This window comes from Benincasa hispida, chromosome 10 (assembly GCF_027475165.1).
Source record: "Benincasa hispida cultivar pf3 chromosome 10, pf3_genome.v1.1, whole genome shotgun sequence".
NCBI lineage: Eukaryota > Viridiplantae > Streptophyta > Magnoliopsida > Cucurbitales > Cucurbitaceae > Benincasa > Benincasa hispida.
The window spans coordinates 61,567,323-61,583,112 of record NC_143487.1 but is presented as its reverse complement, the minus strand read 5'-3'; the positions used below and the strand labels follow the sequence as shown (position 1 = coordinate 61,583,112).

The window sequence follows — 15,790 nt, the reverse complement described above, 5'->3', positions numbered from 1 at the left end:
CATTTCAAATCAACCCGAAAATCTGATTTTCAACTTGAATCCATTGAGCTACCAAGAAGACCTTATGGACCTGTAGCTTGAAACTCCAATGGTACGTGAATAAATGACTAAACTCTTTAGTCACGGATCCACCATCTGTTAACTGTCGGACACTCCACTAAAGATCGACAGTTGCACTCTTCTCACTATAGATATATTTCTGTGTCCATATTAACCAATCAACAGTGCGATAACCCTTCACAGATCGCTCGTAAATACAGCTGGGCCAATTTACCATTTTGTCCATGTAGTTACATCTAACTCTTTAAGTACTACTAATTCCTTTAATGAACCATAAGTCATAGTCCTACTATGACTGAGTCCTCTCTTCCAAAGAGAGGGTGTGACCATTATGTTCAAGACCCGGATTCAACCCTTAAGGGAGCAATCTATCTACTTACCCCTTGCTTCGAGGAAGTAGTGAATTTCATCTTGTGTAACTGAGTTTCCAGCTCCCCAGTCAGACAAATCCCCAAAAAGGTCGGCTTGTTAAGTTGACAATCTAGCCACTCTCACTCATACTAATTAAATGATTGCTCTCATAGGCAGGAGTTCCCAAAACACTCCGAATTAAGGTCATGTCACCTATGATTATTTTAGTGAGATGTAAGTCTCAATTATCAACGGCGTTATATAAAGAGACGAATCATCTTGTGGTTCGGTCTTATACAACTCTTTGTATAGGACACTCCCGCTCACATGTCTCCACATGAATGGTCAGGATCAGACCATCTGTAGTAGTTCACAACACTTGACAACCTCTACAAAGTGGGCCATATCCATAGTGTCACCAGGATAAGGTATCCCTCCTCTATCCTTATACTACAAACCTTTTAGGTTATTACTTAAGGCATGATCCACTTATATATCTCATGACTCATATACATACTTAAGTTTACATACAATAACTACGAATCTTTGTTTATTGGATATAAGTAAATGGAAACAAAATAACTCTTATTTTATTAATAACAATGTGTATAAAGTTTACAAACTACGAGACTCCGGGAGAATTAGGACACCAATCCCAACACCCTCTACTAGCTCGTAAAATTATATCTTGGATTAGTGAATTGAACGGTTTTGAAACGTTCAAAATAAAAAAATTAGGGTTTTGAATTTGAAGTGTTCAAATTCAATTTTAGGGTTTGATTAATTATATTCGATATAATTAAACGTTTAATTTATCAAAATTAAACGTAATCGGAAAGAGTAAAATATTTAAATACTGATTTAAATATTGATTAACATGAATAGTATTCGTGTTTCAATTAGGTGTTTAATTAATTTAATATTTGATATTAAATTATTAATTAATTAAGTAATTAAATTTGTTTAATTAATTATTTAAATAAAACATTTTCAATTTTGAAATTTAAATTCAGATTTGAATTTTGATTAAAATTAATTTTGGTGAAAATTAAATTAAATTGAAAATGAAAAAAAAATTAAAAATTGTTTTAAATGTGAAAGTAGGGATTATCTCAAATTCACTTTAATTAAGTGGAATAATCCATATAATAACACCTAGCCCACTTCTTAATGTTATTTGATGTGTCAATGAACTGAATTTGAAATGCCTGCATGAAGAACTTCAATAAATACTCTGAATTTCAGAGTGAAAAGGAAGTGATGTTGCTGGAAATTCTGAGTTTTTTGAAATTCAATATTTCTCTCCAAACTCTCATCTTTCCCTCCAAATTTGTCTTCAATTCAGTGTTTCCACTACACAATTCAAGTTAGAGCATAGTAGAGAAGATCCTCTTGGTGATCTACTGAGCATTTGGAAGCTGAATTCATGGCGAGGATAAACAATTTGAAGGGTTTCATCAAAGGTAATATACTTATGAAATCCTACTTTAAATAACAATTTATATGCATGCTTTAAAACTCAAATTAAATGTAATTAGAGTGCTTATTGATTATGATTTCTTCCGCTGCATGAATGTTTACTCTATCAATATATATATATATAACGTTTTTCTAAAGTTGAGAGGAACTAAAATATATATTTACATAATATATTTTCCCAAGTTAGGGCGCACGTACCTTTAACACCTTCATCGATCCGTCGGTAGCTTAATTAAAGAGAGTAGTTTTAGAGATTGGCGAACGAAATGAAGGGTGTAAAAAGGGTATTGAAGAATAGATGGAACAAAGGGAAGAAAAATAAAAAGTGCTAGGTCACATGTTGAAATAGGTGAGAGAAAGGGAAGGAAAGGGAAGAGAAAGGCAATGGGGTGTAGATGAACAATTTTCATTCGTCCATATATTGAAAGAGCATTTTTAAAAACCTTTTTTAAGGTTAAGGGTACTACTTCAACTTTTAAAAGTTCAAAGGTACTTTGAAATGAGTACTAATGTTTTTTGTATGCATACTGAACTAAGAGTATTTTTGAACCAATGTTTTAAAAGTTTAAGGTATTATTGAAACTTTTGAAGGGTGTTTGGTTAAGGGTATGAAATGCTATGAGTTGATATATGAACCCAACTCAGTGTTTTGGGGACCAATTTTGTATTTCATTGATATTTTATACCCATGTTCACTAATAGTGCACTCAACCCCCATCACCACTGATACCTCCATTACCCAAACCACCTCTGACCATATCTGACCACCACCATTGATGGCCAACTTCGACGAACTCCGATGGTGGCCGCTTCCACCAACTCCAATAACCATTATTTTAAATTAGCAATACTACAAATTTAGATGTTGATGATGAAATGTCAATAAAACCTTAATTTTGATCTTTAAAATAACTATTAATTTAATAACACATATATTGATGGTTATAAAATATCAATAAATGCTTACATTTAAGTTGACGCATAAAAACGTCAATAAAAATACCTTTGTTGACACAAAAGTACATAAGTTCCGTCAAAAGGGTGAACTTCCAGATTTTTTGAGTAGTTCATAGTATTTTATAGTCATTTTTTTTATAGTAATTTGACATTAACAAAATACTTTTAGCATATAACAAATAAAACAAACTTGTATACAAGAACACTTTTGAGAAAGAGTTGTTAAGACATGAGTGTTTTTATTTTAAACAATTTTTAATCAAAAGTATTTAAATGAAGGAGGATTTTAAAAAATAAGAAAATAAGGGAAACTATTTATACAAAACAACAAAAATTTAATCTTCCTTGATAAGGACGATAGAGGCTGATAGAAATTTATAAATATCTATCAGTGATAGAAACTGATAGAAGTTTATCACTGATAAACGTTGATAGAAGTCTATAGGTATCTGTTAGTGAGAATTGGTGCATGAGTGATTTTTAAAGCTAATCACAAGCAAGGGTTTACATTGACACTTATAGAAATTTAGAAGTTTAATTGATATAAATTACAAGTAAAATTATAATTTTCAAATATATTTTATTTTTATTATTTTCAGTACAATTGAAGATTAAAAATTTAAATCATAGATCTCGTAGTTTTTAGTATAATCCTATGCTAATGAGGCTACACTTGACTCATGTAATGTTATTTGAACGAAATCTATACGAGACTATAAATTGACGTACTTAGGAATGAATATTTTATCTCAAATTTACTTGGCATAAGGGTAAATTCGTAAAACTAAGGGGGTGCGGTCGCGAAACTCGAAAGAGAAATTCTTCGGGCACAAGAAATCCCTTTCTTCAATTTAGGGTTTTAACTCTGCATTGACGAGGGCTTGCTCTGTGATTTACAGTTCTCTCTAATCTGTTTCTAACAGGGTTCAAAGTTGAAGATCAATTGGTTCATCTCCAAATCCAATTGAAGAAATGGTACTTTTTCGTAGTTGCAGCTCTATATTCATTTTCAGATCTGAATCTTTGGGTGTTCTGTAACCATGACTTCCGATTATGATACGCATTCGATGTTGGATCTTATGGAATTTCAGGAAGGTGAACGTAATTTAGAGGCAGCCATAGAGCAGTTGCTCAATGTCGAGAAGCAGATGCGGCTTGCCGGAGATGTGGCCGGCACCAAGAAGGCCGCCACTGACATTTTACAGCTTTGCTTTGAAGCGAAAGCATGGAGGACTCTCAATGATCAGATTGTGCTCTTATCCAAGCGCCGTGGACAACTCAAACAGGTTTGCAGAAAAGAAATTGTTTATTTTTACTTTTAACTGTTTCGTCTTGGAGGAGCTAAGTTGCCTTTCAGCTCTTGGTGTCGCAACTAAATTAGTCTTCAGCTTTCATTTCCGATTTGAACTGTTATGCACTGATGTTCCTTGTTTAACTCCATTATTTTCATTCAAGCATCGTTTTAAGTCATTATTTAAGTTGGGCATTGAATTTCATCAAAGAGACCTCCCAGTCAGGTACTCTTTATTCTTTGGGATTCGAACTTCCTACATCTGGCTTTCTAATTTTTCATTTAGGCTGTAACTGCAATGGTCCAACAAGCAATGCAATATATTGATGAAACACCGGACATTGAGACCAAAATAGAGCTTATCAAGACGCTTAACAATGTGTCTGCAGGAAAGGTAAATTTGCTGTTTTAGCTTCAAAATTTTCTTGGAGGAAAATACTTTGCCTTCAGCTGTGTCTAGTTTAGAATTTTTATATTTCAGCCTATTGGTTTGTAGATATACGTCGAAATTGAGAGAGCCCGGTTAATCAAGAAATTAGCAAAAATCAAAGAAGAACAGGGGCTTATTGCAGAAGCTGCTGACTTGATGCAAGAAATTGCTGTATGTGTCTCAGAGTTTGATGACAAGCAGAATGTTTTCATTTCTTTCTTCCCATTTTCGGTTATTTATGTTTCTGACGATTGAGATCACAGGTGGAAACTTTTGGTGCTATGGCTAAAACTGAGAAAATTGCATTCATTCTTGAACAAGTATGCTCCCTTTTAACTGGTTTTAGGTTATTCTTACACTAATCTGTGTCTAGAATTCTTATGTCTTTAATGTTGGTACAATTTTTTTTGACAAAACTCTATGTTGAATCTTAATTGCAGGTTCGTCTGTGTTTAGACCGTCAGGATTATGTTCGTGCTCAGATTCTATCAAGGAAAATCAGTCCAAGAGTTTTTGATGCTGATCCTACTAAGGAGAAGAAAAAACCTAAAGAAGGTGATAATATTGTTGAGGAGGCTCCAGCTGATATCCCATCGTTAATGGAGTTGAAGCGTATTTACTATGAATTGATGATAAGGTAAATGGTAGCTCACATTCTTTTGTGTAGTTTTGTTAAAAAAAATTGTAATAGCTTTAATGATCTTGTGAGTGGCATATTTCCCATAGTGGATTTTAGGAGAGTCGGCTGTGAGACTATATCTTCTTTGATTTGGTTTTATGTTTATTAAGTTTACTATATTGCAATGTCCCATCCTTAATTTACCCTCTGACCTCAAGCAACTACAATTTTGTAATGTTTTGAGTTCAACAATTGTGCGGATAGGTGATAGATCAAACCATCGATATTGGAATGGTAATTGGTGTCTTATCCATTGAGCTATGCTTGGATTTGACGTGTGTTGTGTTTAAATTATGAAGATAACTCTATGCCATAAGAAGGTTAATTTGATCTTATTTGGAAAGCTCTATGTCATAAGGAGGTTAAGGTCTTCCTATGAATTTTCTCTTTTGAATGAACACTTGTAGAATCCAAAGAATTCTTCAAAACTATGCTCTTTCCCCCAATTGGTGTGTTCTTTGTAGAAGAAATGAGGAATCTTTGATGCATTTGTTCTTTGTCTGCCCCTTTGTCACTACTTGATTGTTGGTTGTTTAATATGTTCAAAACTATGCATTTGTTTTTGGTTGTTTATTTAATATGTTCAATCTGCATTGATGTTGGGCCAACAAAGCGTTAAAGGTCCTTCTTTAGCTTGTTAAGGCCTCTCAGTTTATGGCTTAGATGAATATCCTTTTGTCCAACAGTGTTTTTGGCCATCTTTGGAGACTTTGGTTTGAAAGAAATGCTAGAATTTTTCGTGGTCAAGCTTAACTCAGACTTTGGTCTGAAAGAAATGACAGGGATACTTTTTGGAATTTAGTCACACTTTTTGCTTCTACTTGGTCCTCTACTTCAATTTCTTTCTGTAATTATAGCTTAACTCAAATCTACACCAGGGCTTCTTTTCTGTAACTCGGGGGGATATCCATCTTCCCCCTTCTTTTGTAGTCTCTCTTTGGTTAATAAACGTAGTGTTTCTACCCAAAAAAGATTATGCTTGTTTGGTTTGGAACTACTTCTTTGGAGTGTTTGACCTTCATACAGCTCGACACATAGAGCTTTTAGTGATATGGTTGAGGAGTTCCTCCTCCATTTATTGTTTAGGTGGAAAGGGAGTGTTTTTTTAGAGGTGTGCTTTGTTGTAGGGTATTTGTAGGAAAAGAAATAATAGAATCTTTAGAGGGATTGAGAGGGAATTTTTTGATGTTTGGTTCCATATAAGATTTAATGTTTCTCTTTCAGTATCGGTGATGAGTTCCTTTTATAATTATTTGCTAGGTCTTATTTTGTTTGATTGGAGGCCCTTTCTCTAAGGTGTTCCCTTTTATAGGCTTTGTTTTTTATGCATACCTTTCTCTTCTTTCATTTTTTCTCAATGAAAGTTGGCCTTTTATAAAATATAGAAATAAAAATAATTGCAGTGGGATAAATTTTAACCAGCTTCAACATGGTACATGATAATTTCAAACTATTGAAGTAATCAGGTAATCAAAATAGGAACTAGTTGAGATTTAAGATTTAGTTGAAAGACATAAAATTGGTAAATTAAATAGCGTCACTTGTCTTTCCTATGGTTATTTGATGCCATGAACTGGCCTAGGCCTTCATTGCAATTAGCTCTACAACTAAATAAGCTGAAGCCAACATGAGCTCATAGCACTATGGAGGAGTCTTTAGAAGGGAAGGTTTTTGGGGCAAGCGGAGGTTTGTACTGTGTTATTGATATTGTGGGTAAGATGAATAATAGTCCTTTTAAAGGGATTGAAAGGGACCCTAGAGATCTTTGATCCCTCATTAGGTTTGATGTCTCTCTTTAGGCTTTAGTGACGAAGGCTTTTGTAATTATTCTCTACGATTCATTTTACATGATTAGAGCCCAATTTATTTATTTATCTTTCTTTTTTTTTTTTTTGAATTAATGCTGTTAAAAGGTCAAAAATAGAGAACACTAGATTTACGTGGAAAACCCTAAAGTAGGAAGAAAAAACCACGACAGAGAGTCTCTGTTATTATTTTTAACACAATGAAAGTTATAATAGGAATCATATTTATAGGCTCTAGCAAGCCATAAAATAAAAAAGGAAATAAACCTTGGGTAAAGTAAAATACTAAAATATCCTTGGGGCTATAAACTATCAACAAAGTTGGGGCGTAGATGCCAATCAGACCCAACTTGCTAACACATGAATCAAAACTTTTCCTGAGTAACCCTTTGGTGAGAACATCAGCAACTTGTTGACTAGATGGAATATACGGAATACAAATACTGCCATTGTCCAGTTTCTCTTTTATAAAGTGTCTGTCAATCTCCACATGTTTCGTTCTATCATGTTGTACAGGATTATTGGCTATGCTTATAGCTGCGCTATTATCACAATAGAGCTTCATAGGTAGAACATTGTCTTGGTGTAGATCAGACAGAACTTTCTTCAACCAGATTTCTTTACAGATTCACAAACTCATAGCTGTGTATTCAACTTCAGCATTGCTTCTAGCAACAACACTTTACTTCTTACTTCTCCAAGTAATTAGGTTATCCCATACAAAAGTACAATATCTAGAGGTAGTCTTTTTGTCAATAACTGATCCTGCCCAATCAGAGTCGGTGTAAGCCTCAATACATTTTTTGTTAGTTTTTCTGAACCTCAGACCTTTACTTGGTGAGTTTTTCAAATATCTCAGAATCCGATTCACAGCTTCCATATGTTCTTCGTAGGTTGCCTGCATAAACTAATGAACAACACTGACAACATAGGAAATATCTGGTCTAGTGTGAGATAAGTAAATCAGTTTTCCTACTAGACGCTGATACCTCTCTCTATCAACAGGAACTTTGTCAACAAAATCTCCCAATTTTGCATTGAATTCAATAGGAGTGTCAGCAAGTTTACATTTAGTCATACCTGTTTCTTTTAACAGGTCAAGAGTGTATTTCTGTTGTGAGACAGAGATCTCTTCCCTTGATCTTGCCACCTCCATTCCAAGAAAATACTTTAGATTCCCTAGATCTTTGATCTCAAACTCATCAACAATTTTCTTTTTCTAGCCTGGTGATCTTAGCAACATCATCTCCTGACAGGACAATATCATCAACATACACAATTAGAACAACAATTTTCCCAGAAATTGACCTTTTTGTAAACGTGTGATCAGAGTGTCCTTGACTTTAGGACTTAACAAAGGTAGTAAACTTGTTGAACCAATCTCTTGGGGACTATTTCAAGCCATACAAATACTTCCTGAGTTTAAAACCTGATGATCAAATTGAGCTTTAAAACCTGGGGGGCTCATATACACCTCTTCTTCTAATTCACCATTCAGAAATGCATTTTTCACATCAAGTTGATGAAGAGACTTATTAACTGCAACATAAAGGACTCAGACCGTGTTTAACTTTGCTACAAGGGAGAAAATCTCAGAATAATCTATCCCATTAGTTTGAATTAACCCTTTTGTTACAAGTCTGGCCTTGTACTTGTCTAGAGTTCCGTACGATTTATACTTCATAGTGAACACCCACTTGCACGCAACGGTTTTATGCCCTTTAGGAAGAGCAACAAGGTCCTACGTATCATTCTTTTCAAGAGCTCTCATTTCTTCCATGACGACAGTCTTCCACTCAGCAATTTCCATAGCCATATGTATGTTTTTCGGTTTTTACTATATCAAGGTTGGCAATGAGAACGCCCTGAACTCAGAAGACAAATTACTGTAAGACATACAACTATACATGGGGTACTTGGTGCAGGATCTGGTGCCCTTTCTCAATGCAATGGGCATGTCAAGAGAGATATCATAATCCTCTGGTTTGTCTAATTCTTCATCCATTTTCCAGCCTGATGAAGAATCTCACCTCTTGTGTTTCTGTCGAAGTTTCATCACTACTTGCAACCCTGTTATTTTCTGGAACTAACATATCATTCTTGTCATTTTTAGCTAAATCAACAATATCATCCTCAACACACAAGTGAGTATTATCAGGGCCAATAGTACCTTGAGCTTACGTTGGTTAAGATTCATGGACATAAGCTGGCGGAGCAGAAGGGGACACCATTTCCTTTTTGAGATTATTCTTGTAGTAGGTTATTCAAGGGACTTGTTTAGTGGGTAGAACGGTGTCATGGGCACTCAGGATTGGTTTAGGAAGAAGTTCAGGAAGGTTAATAAGGACTAAATATGTGGACCGGTTAGTCTCTTCACTAGTACTCTCCCCCTAAAGATGACTAAGGGGAAAAAAAGGTTTGTCCTCAAGGAATGTTACATCCATGGTGATGAAGTATTTCTGGGAAGAAGGGTGGAAGCATTTATAACCTCATTGGTGAAGGGGATACCTAACAAAGACACATTTGTGACCATGAGGGGTAAACTTAGTTTGGTTAGGGCCATGATTATGGACGAAGGCGGTGCACCCAAAAACTCGAAGAGGAACATCAGGAATAAGCCGCGTGGTAGGGTATGACTCCTTGAGGCATTCAAGAGGGGTTTGGAGTTGAAGGACATGGGAAGACATTCGATCAATAGGATGAGCTATAGTCAGAACTGCATCCCCGCATAAGTAAGATGGAAGTGAAGTAGATAGCATGAGAGACCATGCAACCTCAAGAAGGTGATTTTTCCTTTCAGCCACCCCATTCTGTTGAGGTGGATAGGCACATGAGTTTTGGGGGAAAATGTCTTTAGAAGATAGAAAATCACGAAGAGTATTATTAAGGAAATCATGACCATTATCACTACGAAGAATAACAATTTTGGTGTTGAACTGAGTCTCAATAGTAGTGTAAAATTGTTGAAATACCGATGAAACATTAGATTTATCAGTGAGGAGAAAAACCCATGTAAGACGGGTATGATCATCAATAAAGGTCACAAACCACCGTTTCCCCGAAGAGATGGTAATTTACACTCGAGGGACCCCAAACATCACTATGAATAAGGGTGAAGGGTTGAGAAGGTTTGTAAGGTTGAGACAAAAAGGTGACCTTATGTTGTTTTGCACGAATGCACACATTACAAGATAGAGAAGATACATCAATTTTATTGAATAAATGAGGAAATAAATATTTCATATATTTGAAATTTGGATGACCAAGGTGAAAATGCCACAAGAATCTTTTTCTGAAGTTGAAAAATAAGAAGACAACAAACTAGTTCTATAACAATTCTTAGAGAAAGCATCATCATCAAGGATATAGAGTCCCCTATTGTGTCGGGCAGTGCCAATTGTCTTCCTTGAGCTCAAGTCCTGAAAGAAAACATTATTTGGTGAGAAAACAACTTGACAATTTAGATCTCTAATGATCTTACTAATAGATAGTAAATTGTAAGATATTTTCGGTACATGCAGCACATTCTACAAAGTTAAACTATCAAAATGAGAAATATGACCCTTGTCTGCAATAGGAGCAAAGGACCCATCTGCAATCCGAATCTTTTCATTACCAGCACTCGGAAGATATGATAGAAAATTATCAGAAGATCCAGTCAAATGATCTGTAGCACCTGAATCAAGTATCCATGGTTTCTTACCATTTATGTTGAGGAGACTAAGGATTGAGAGGTACCTGATTGAGCAACAACCTCAAGGGAAGAGAGACACCAGGGTCACTTTGGCAATTTACCTGAGGTTGTGATTGGAGGGCACTCATAGATTCACTCATAAGAGCTCGACCAGGATTGGATCTGTCATTTGGAGGACGTCTTCTGCCATTCGGTGGTTTACCATGTAACTTCCAGTACTGATCTTTTATATGCAATGGTTTCTTGCAATGTTCACACAAACGGAGTTTGTTTCCCATTTGCTTGTCACTATCAGAACCAGATAATTTGGTACTGAAAGCAATAGACTCAGTAGCAGATACAGTCGTGATGTTCATAGCACTGGCTCTGTCTTTCTCTATATGAACCTCAAAACACACTTCCATAAGAGAAGGTATAGGCCTATGTCCCAATATACAACCTTGCATTGCATCGAACTTGGAGTTCAAACCAGTTAGGAAATCATAGACATGATCGACTTCCTCAATCTTGGAATACTGAACACCTCCACGAGGACCATCCCAGATAATTTCACGACATAGGTCCATCTCTTGCCAGATTAAGGACAAGTTGTTAAAGTATGAAGTGACATCCATTGTTTCCTGTTTACGCCAAGTGTAAAAACAAGACTCATTCTGCAAGAATATGATTTTTGAACTGCATCCCAGATATCTCGAGCAGTCGCAGCATACAACGGTTTCCCCATCTGAGGTTCCATATTATTAATCAGCAGTGATCGAAGCAAGGAGTCCTCTCCTTTCCAAATGCGCTCCTGAGGATCCCCTGGCCTAGGTCTTGGTATCTCACCAGTTAGATACCCAAACTTGTGACGGCCCTCAAAAGTCATTTTAATGGACCGAGACTAGGAGAAATAATTCTGACCATTCAACTTTTCTATTGCAATTAACCCTATGGAATTTTCCATAGATCCAGACAAATAGTTTGCAGTAGTTAAAGTAAGGGAAGAGGTCACCGGATTCTCTGGATACATTGGTAGACTGGAAGGAATACCAGAATTCAGTGTACTAGAATTTAAGTTTGTGGAAGCACCTTGGGCTGCCTCAAAAGTAGCGATTTGTTGCTGAAAACTTGGCTGAAGATTAGTCAATTGTTGTTGAAGCATTACCGGAGATAAACCAATCGAACCTTAATGTTCATAACTAGGTGGTTCATGATGAGGAAGGCTCGACAGCTACAGATAGGTTGCTTGTGGTTGAAAGGAAAGGATTCGGGGATTCCTAGTGTTGTCGCGGTAGAGGATTTGCCTCTGTGGTAGGCAGACGACTCACCAATCTCGACTTCAAGGTGTAGGCTTCGGCTATTGGCAGTGAGGTTGGAGGGATAGGTAGTGGTAGCTCTCGGTAACAAGGGAGGAACATCGGCGACATTGTGAAAAAGGGTGGCGGCGCTAGGGTTTCCATCAAAGGGTTGCGACGACGCTAGAGTTGAATAGATATGTAAGGATTAAAGGTACTGATTAACCATGGCTTGTACAATAATAAAACGACGGTATCGGCGGCAACGACAGCAGTAGCGTCGGTGGTTAGAATCGGTAGTAATGGGGCTGGTCAAGAACTAAGATTATCTTGTACCCGTTGGTTTTCGCTATGGCGGTTAGGGTTTCGTCACCACGCTCTGATACCATGTTAAAAGATAGAAAATAGAGAACAATGGGTTTACGTTGAAAACCCTAGAACAGGAACAAAAAAACACGATAGAGTCTCTTTTATTATTTTTAACACACAATGAAAGTTACAATAGAAGTCATATTTATAGGCTCTAGCAAACCCTAAAATAAAAAAGAAAATAAACCTAGGGTAAATAAAATACTAAGCTACCCTTGGGGTTATAAACTATCAACAAAGTCTCTTATTTCCAATAAATGCCATTATATTATTTCAAAATGGAAGTTCTTTATAAAAGAAGCTAAAAAAAAAACCCCAACAAACCGATTGATTAATTCCCAAGAAAATAAGCTCAAAACTTCATTTCTTTGATATTTGAGAATAAGTTGATAAGCCTTATAAGCCTTCAGTCGACGTTCATATTCAAAGGGAGATTGTGGATAATTATTTATTAGAGACTGTAAGCACTCGATTACTCATAAAATTCATATTTTTCTTCTATTGGTTTTGCAAGACCTAGCTTGAGAGGAATAGTAAGATATTTAGAAGGGCTGAGAGGTCTTGACATTTTCTTGTTGGGATTAATGGATCCCTTTCGGTGTCATTCTTTAGGAATTTTTGTTATTAGAATACTTCTGGATTGGAGTTCTTTTGTTTTTGTATAGACCGTTCAAATTATGGTTTCCCTCCTTTTGAGTTGTCTCTATACCTTTTTATTCTTTCACTTTCCACCTTGAAACTCAATATTCTTTAAAAGCAAAAAAAGAAAAAAAAAGTTTTGTGGCTGCCCCATAATTTCATCTATTTGAAATTTTGTGCAAACAATGGCGTTTATTCTTGCCTAGTACAAAGAAGCGATGACAGCTTTGTACTAGATAAAATGAGAAGCATTTCCTGTTGGCTGTAAAACATTCATTCTTTTCCATCAATACAGTGGTGGTTTCAGGTTTGTTCTCATAATGACTGAATTTAAGCCAAGTATGCATGATCGGTAAGAAATCGAGTCTTGAGAAAAATGAAAGAATATAGAAGGGAATGTGTAGACATCGACTGTGAAGGCTATGCATATTTGCTTTCTTTTGCCATGAAATCATTTTACAGGTCTGTTCATCATCTATTATAGGTATTATTCCCACCAGAAGGATTACCTTGAAATTTGTCGCTGCTACAAATCAATATATGACATTCCATCTGTCAAGGAAAACTCAGCTCATTGGATACCAGTTAAGCTCTTTTCCCATTTACCCGGTCCCAGTTTTTGTCGCACTTGTCTAATTTTATTACTGTAGGTCCTGAGGAAAATCTGTTGGTACCTAGTTCTGTCACCACACGATCCCATGCAGTCGAGCCTTCTTAATTCCATTTTGGAAGATAAAAATCTTTCAGAGATCCCGAATTTCAGGTATGTCTTATTTTTCTGGGTGCTTATTTCTTTGGACAAAGATATATAAATAGTGAACTACTTGAGGTTATTATTTAAACTTCCATGTCTAGTGATTTGATGCTCTGATACTATTTGGTATTCTATTCCATTTTGTTATTGTGCTGCTTGTTGATACTCTTCTTTGTCATCTTTGTCATAGATTGTTGTTGAAACAGCTAGTTACTATGGAGGTCATCCAATGGACAGCTTTATGGAATGATTACAAGGATGAGTTTGAGAATGAGAAGAATTTGTTAGGTGGCTCTTTGGTTGAGAAGGCTGCAGAAGATCTCAAACAAAGGATAATCGAACATGTATTATATATTCCATTCGCTATATCTTTTACTTCTTTTAGCTTTGTACATGTAATCATTGTAATTCAACGTGTTTTTTTGTTTTTATACTTAGAATATTCTTGTCGTGTCGAAATATTACTCAAGGATTACATTGAAGAGACTTGCAGAGCTGCTGTGTCTCAACCTCCAGGTTTGTAGATATGCTATAAATTGTTTATTTTTCTCTATTGGTTTTCTTCTCTCTTTTGATCTGTTTTGTTAATATCGTGCATTTTCTTTATTCAGGAAGCAGAGAAGCATCTTTCCGAAATGGTTGTTTCCAAGGCTTTAGTGGCGAAAATTGACAGGCCGATGGGCATTGTCAGCTTCCAGACATCGAAGGACAGCAATGACATTCTCAATTCATGGGCAATGAACTTGGAGAAACTGCTGGATCTTGTTGAAAAAAGCTGTCACCAAATACACAAGGAGACCATGGTTCATAAAGCTGCTCTAAAAGTTTGAGAAGGATGATTACGAGCCATGTGTCATTGGTATGTTGCTCAGTCCTCTCGTATTTTACACTCCACCAAAAAAAAAAAAAAATGAAGAAACAATTTAGTCCATGAACGTATTTCAAGTTCATGTAGTTTTAAATTTGTACAACTTAATCAATGAGAACTTCAATATGTAACGAATTCTTTCATGAAGTTTAAAATTTGTGTCGGTTTGAAGTTTACTGAAAATTTCATCGAGGTGTAATGTGAATTTGACCTGATCTCATCGGCAGGTTCTTTATTTTATCTTATTTACCTGTACGCATGGCCTTTATGGAAGTAAAGTAGCTGTGATGTATTTAAACCCGAACTAAATCAGGAATTTCACAATGTTTTATGTTTATGAATGTTTTGTGCAGTTCACCCAGGATTCGGCATCGTTGGCTGTTCTGCCAAACAGAACTATCAAGAATTTGTCCAGATTTTCCAATGTGGATTGTTTTGGTAGTAAGGAACAAAATGGAAGTAAAGATTGTTGTATAATACCGACTAGAAATTGGAACCGACATTTCTTATTTTTGTATCGTCTGGCATTAAATCGCTTCAGCTAGTTTTCAGTTCTTAGGGCTTTGTTTGCTACAACATTCAACTACCATTTTATCCAGTTTAGGCTTGTATGCCTTTTGCATTTCAACTTCAGCTTTGTGTTTGGAATTACTATTTTGTTTAAAAGCTTCTTTTCTTTTTCTTTTTCTTTTTTTTTTTTCCCTTTTCTCCTTCTCTTTTTTGGTTTTTTTTTTTTTTTTTTTTTTTTTTTTGAATTTGTGTATGGATCTGTACTGATATGGTCGCTGTCTTAGTTTCATTTTTCTCGACCTCTCACTATCGTCTCCCTTCAGTTATTTAGGTCCAATTAACAAATGATTTTTTCTTTTAAGTTTAGTTTTTGATAATTTTGTTTGTTTTCTCATCATTTATTTACCATACTTTTTATTTTTTCCCCTTAAAGTAGGCACCTGAATTCTTAGTCAAATGCTAAAAGAAAAGTTCACTTGATTTGGAAAATTTTATAATTCTTGTCAATTTGAGGTATACAATAAGAACGCGGTTATCAATAAAATATAATATTAAAATAAATATAATATAACAATAAATATTAAAATAAATTAAACATAATATATAAATAAATAAAATAAAATAAATTAA

At 35.4% G+C, this 15,790-nt stretch overlaps 1 protein-coding gene across 2 annotated transcripts; it reads left to right on the top strand.

The window, feature by feature from the left end:
• The first annotated feature begins 3,569 nt into the window (after positions 1 to 3,569).
• Positions 3,570 to 15,278, top strand: LOC120088265 (26S proteasome non-ATPase regulatory subunit 12 homolog A-like). Of its 2 annotated transcripts, XM_039045419.2 has the most exons (12): positions 3,570 to 3,822; positions 3,939 to 4,133; positions 4,425 to 4,532; positions 4,635 to 4,739; positions 4,832 to 4,888; positions 5,009 to 5,205; positions 13,513 to 13,612; positions 13,679 to 13,791; positions 13,973 to 14,126; positions 14,221 to 14,298; positions 14,394 to 14,641; positions 15,004 to 15,278. In XM_039045419.2, exons 1-11 carry the CDS (start codon positions 3,820 to 3,822, stop codon positions 14,610 to 14,612), a joined length of 1,329 nt encoding a protein of 442 aa, XP_038901347.1. In that variant the 5' UTR covers positions 3,570 to 3,819; the 3' UTR covers positions 14,613 to 14,641; positions 15,004 to 15,278. The 2 variants fall into 2 exon arrangements, with proteins under 2 accessions (XP_038901347.1, XP_090161665.1); XM_090305539.1 differs by lacking the exon at positions 15,004 to 15,278 and having other exon boundaries at positions 3,583 to 3,822; positions 14,394 to 14,905.
• The last annotated feature ends 512 nt before the right edge of the window (positions 15,279 to 15,790 follow it).

Bases quoted from the DNA above. Each gene is read 5' to 3' on its own strand.
- LOC120088265 (XM_039045419.2), top strand. The intron at 4,533-4,634 runs GTAAATTTGCTG...ATTGGTTTGTAG, and splicing joins ACAATGTGTCTGCAGGAAAG to ATATACGTCGAAATTGAGAG. The intron at 4,889-5,008 runs GTATGCTCCCTT...TCTTAATTGCAG, and splicing joins TTGCATTCATTCTTGAACAA to GTTCGTCTGTGTTTAGACCG.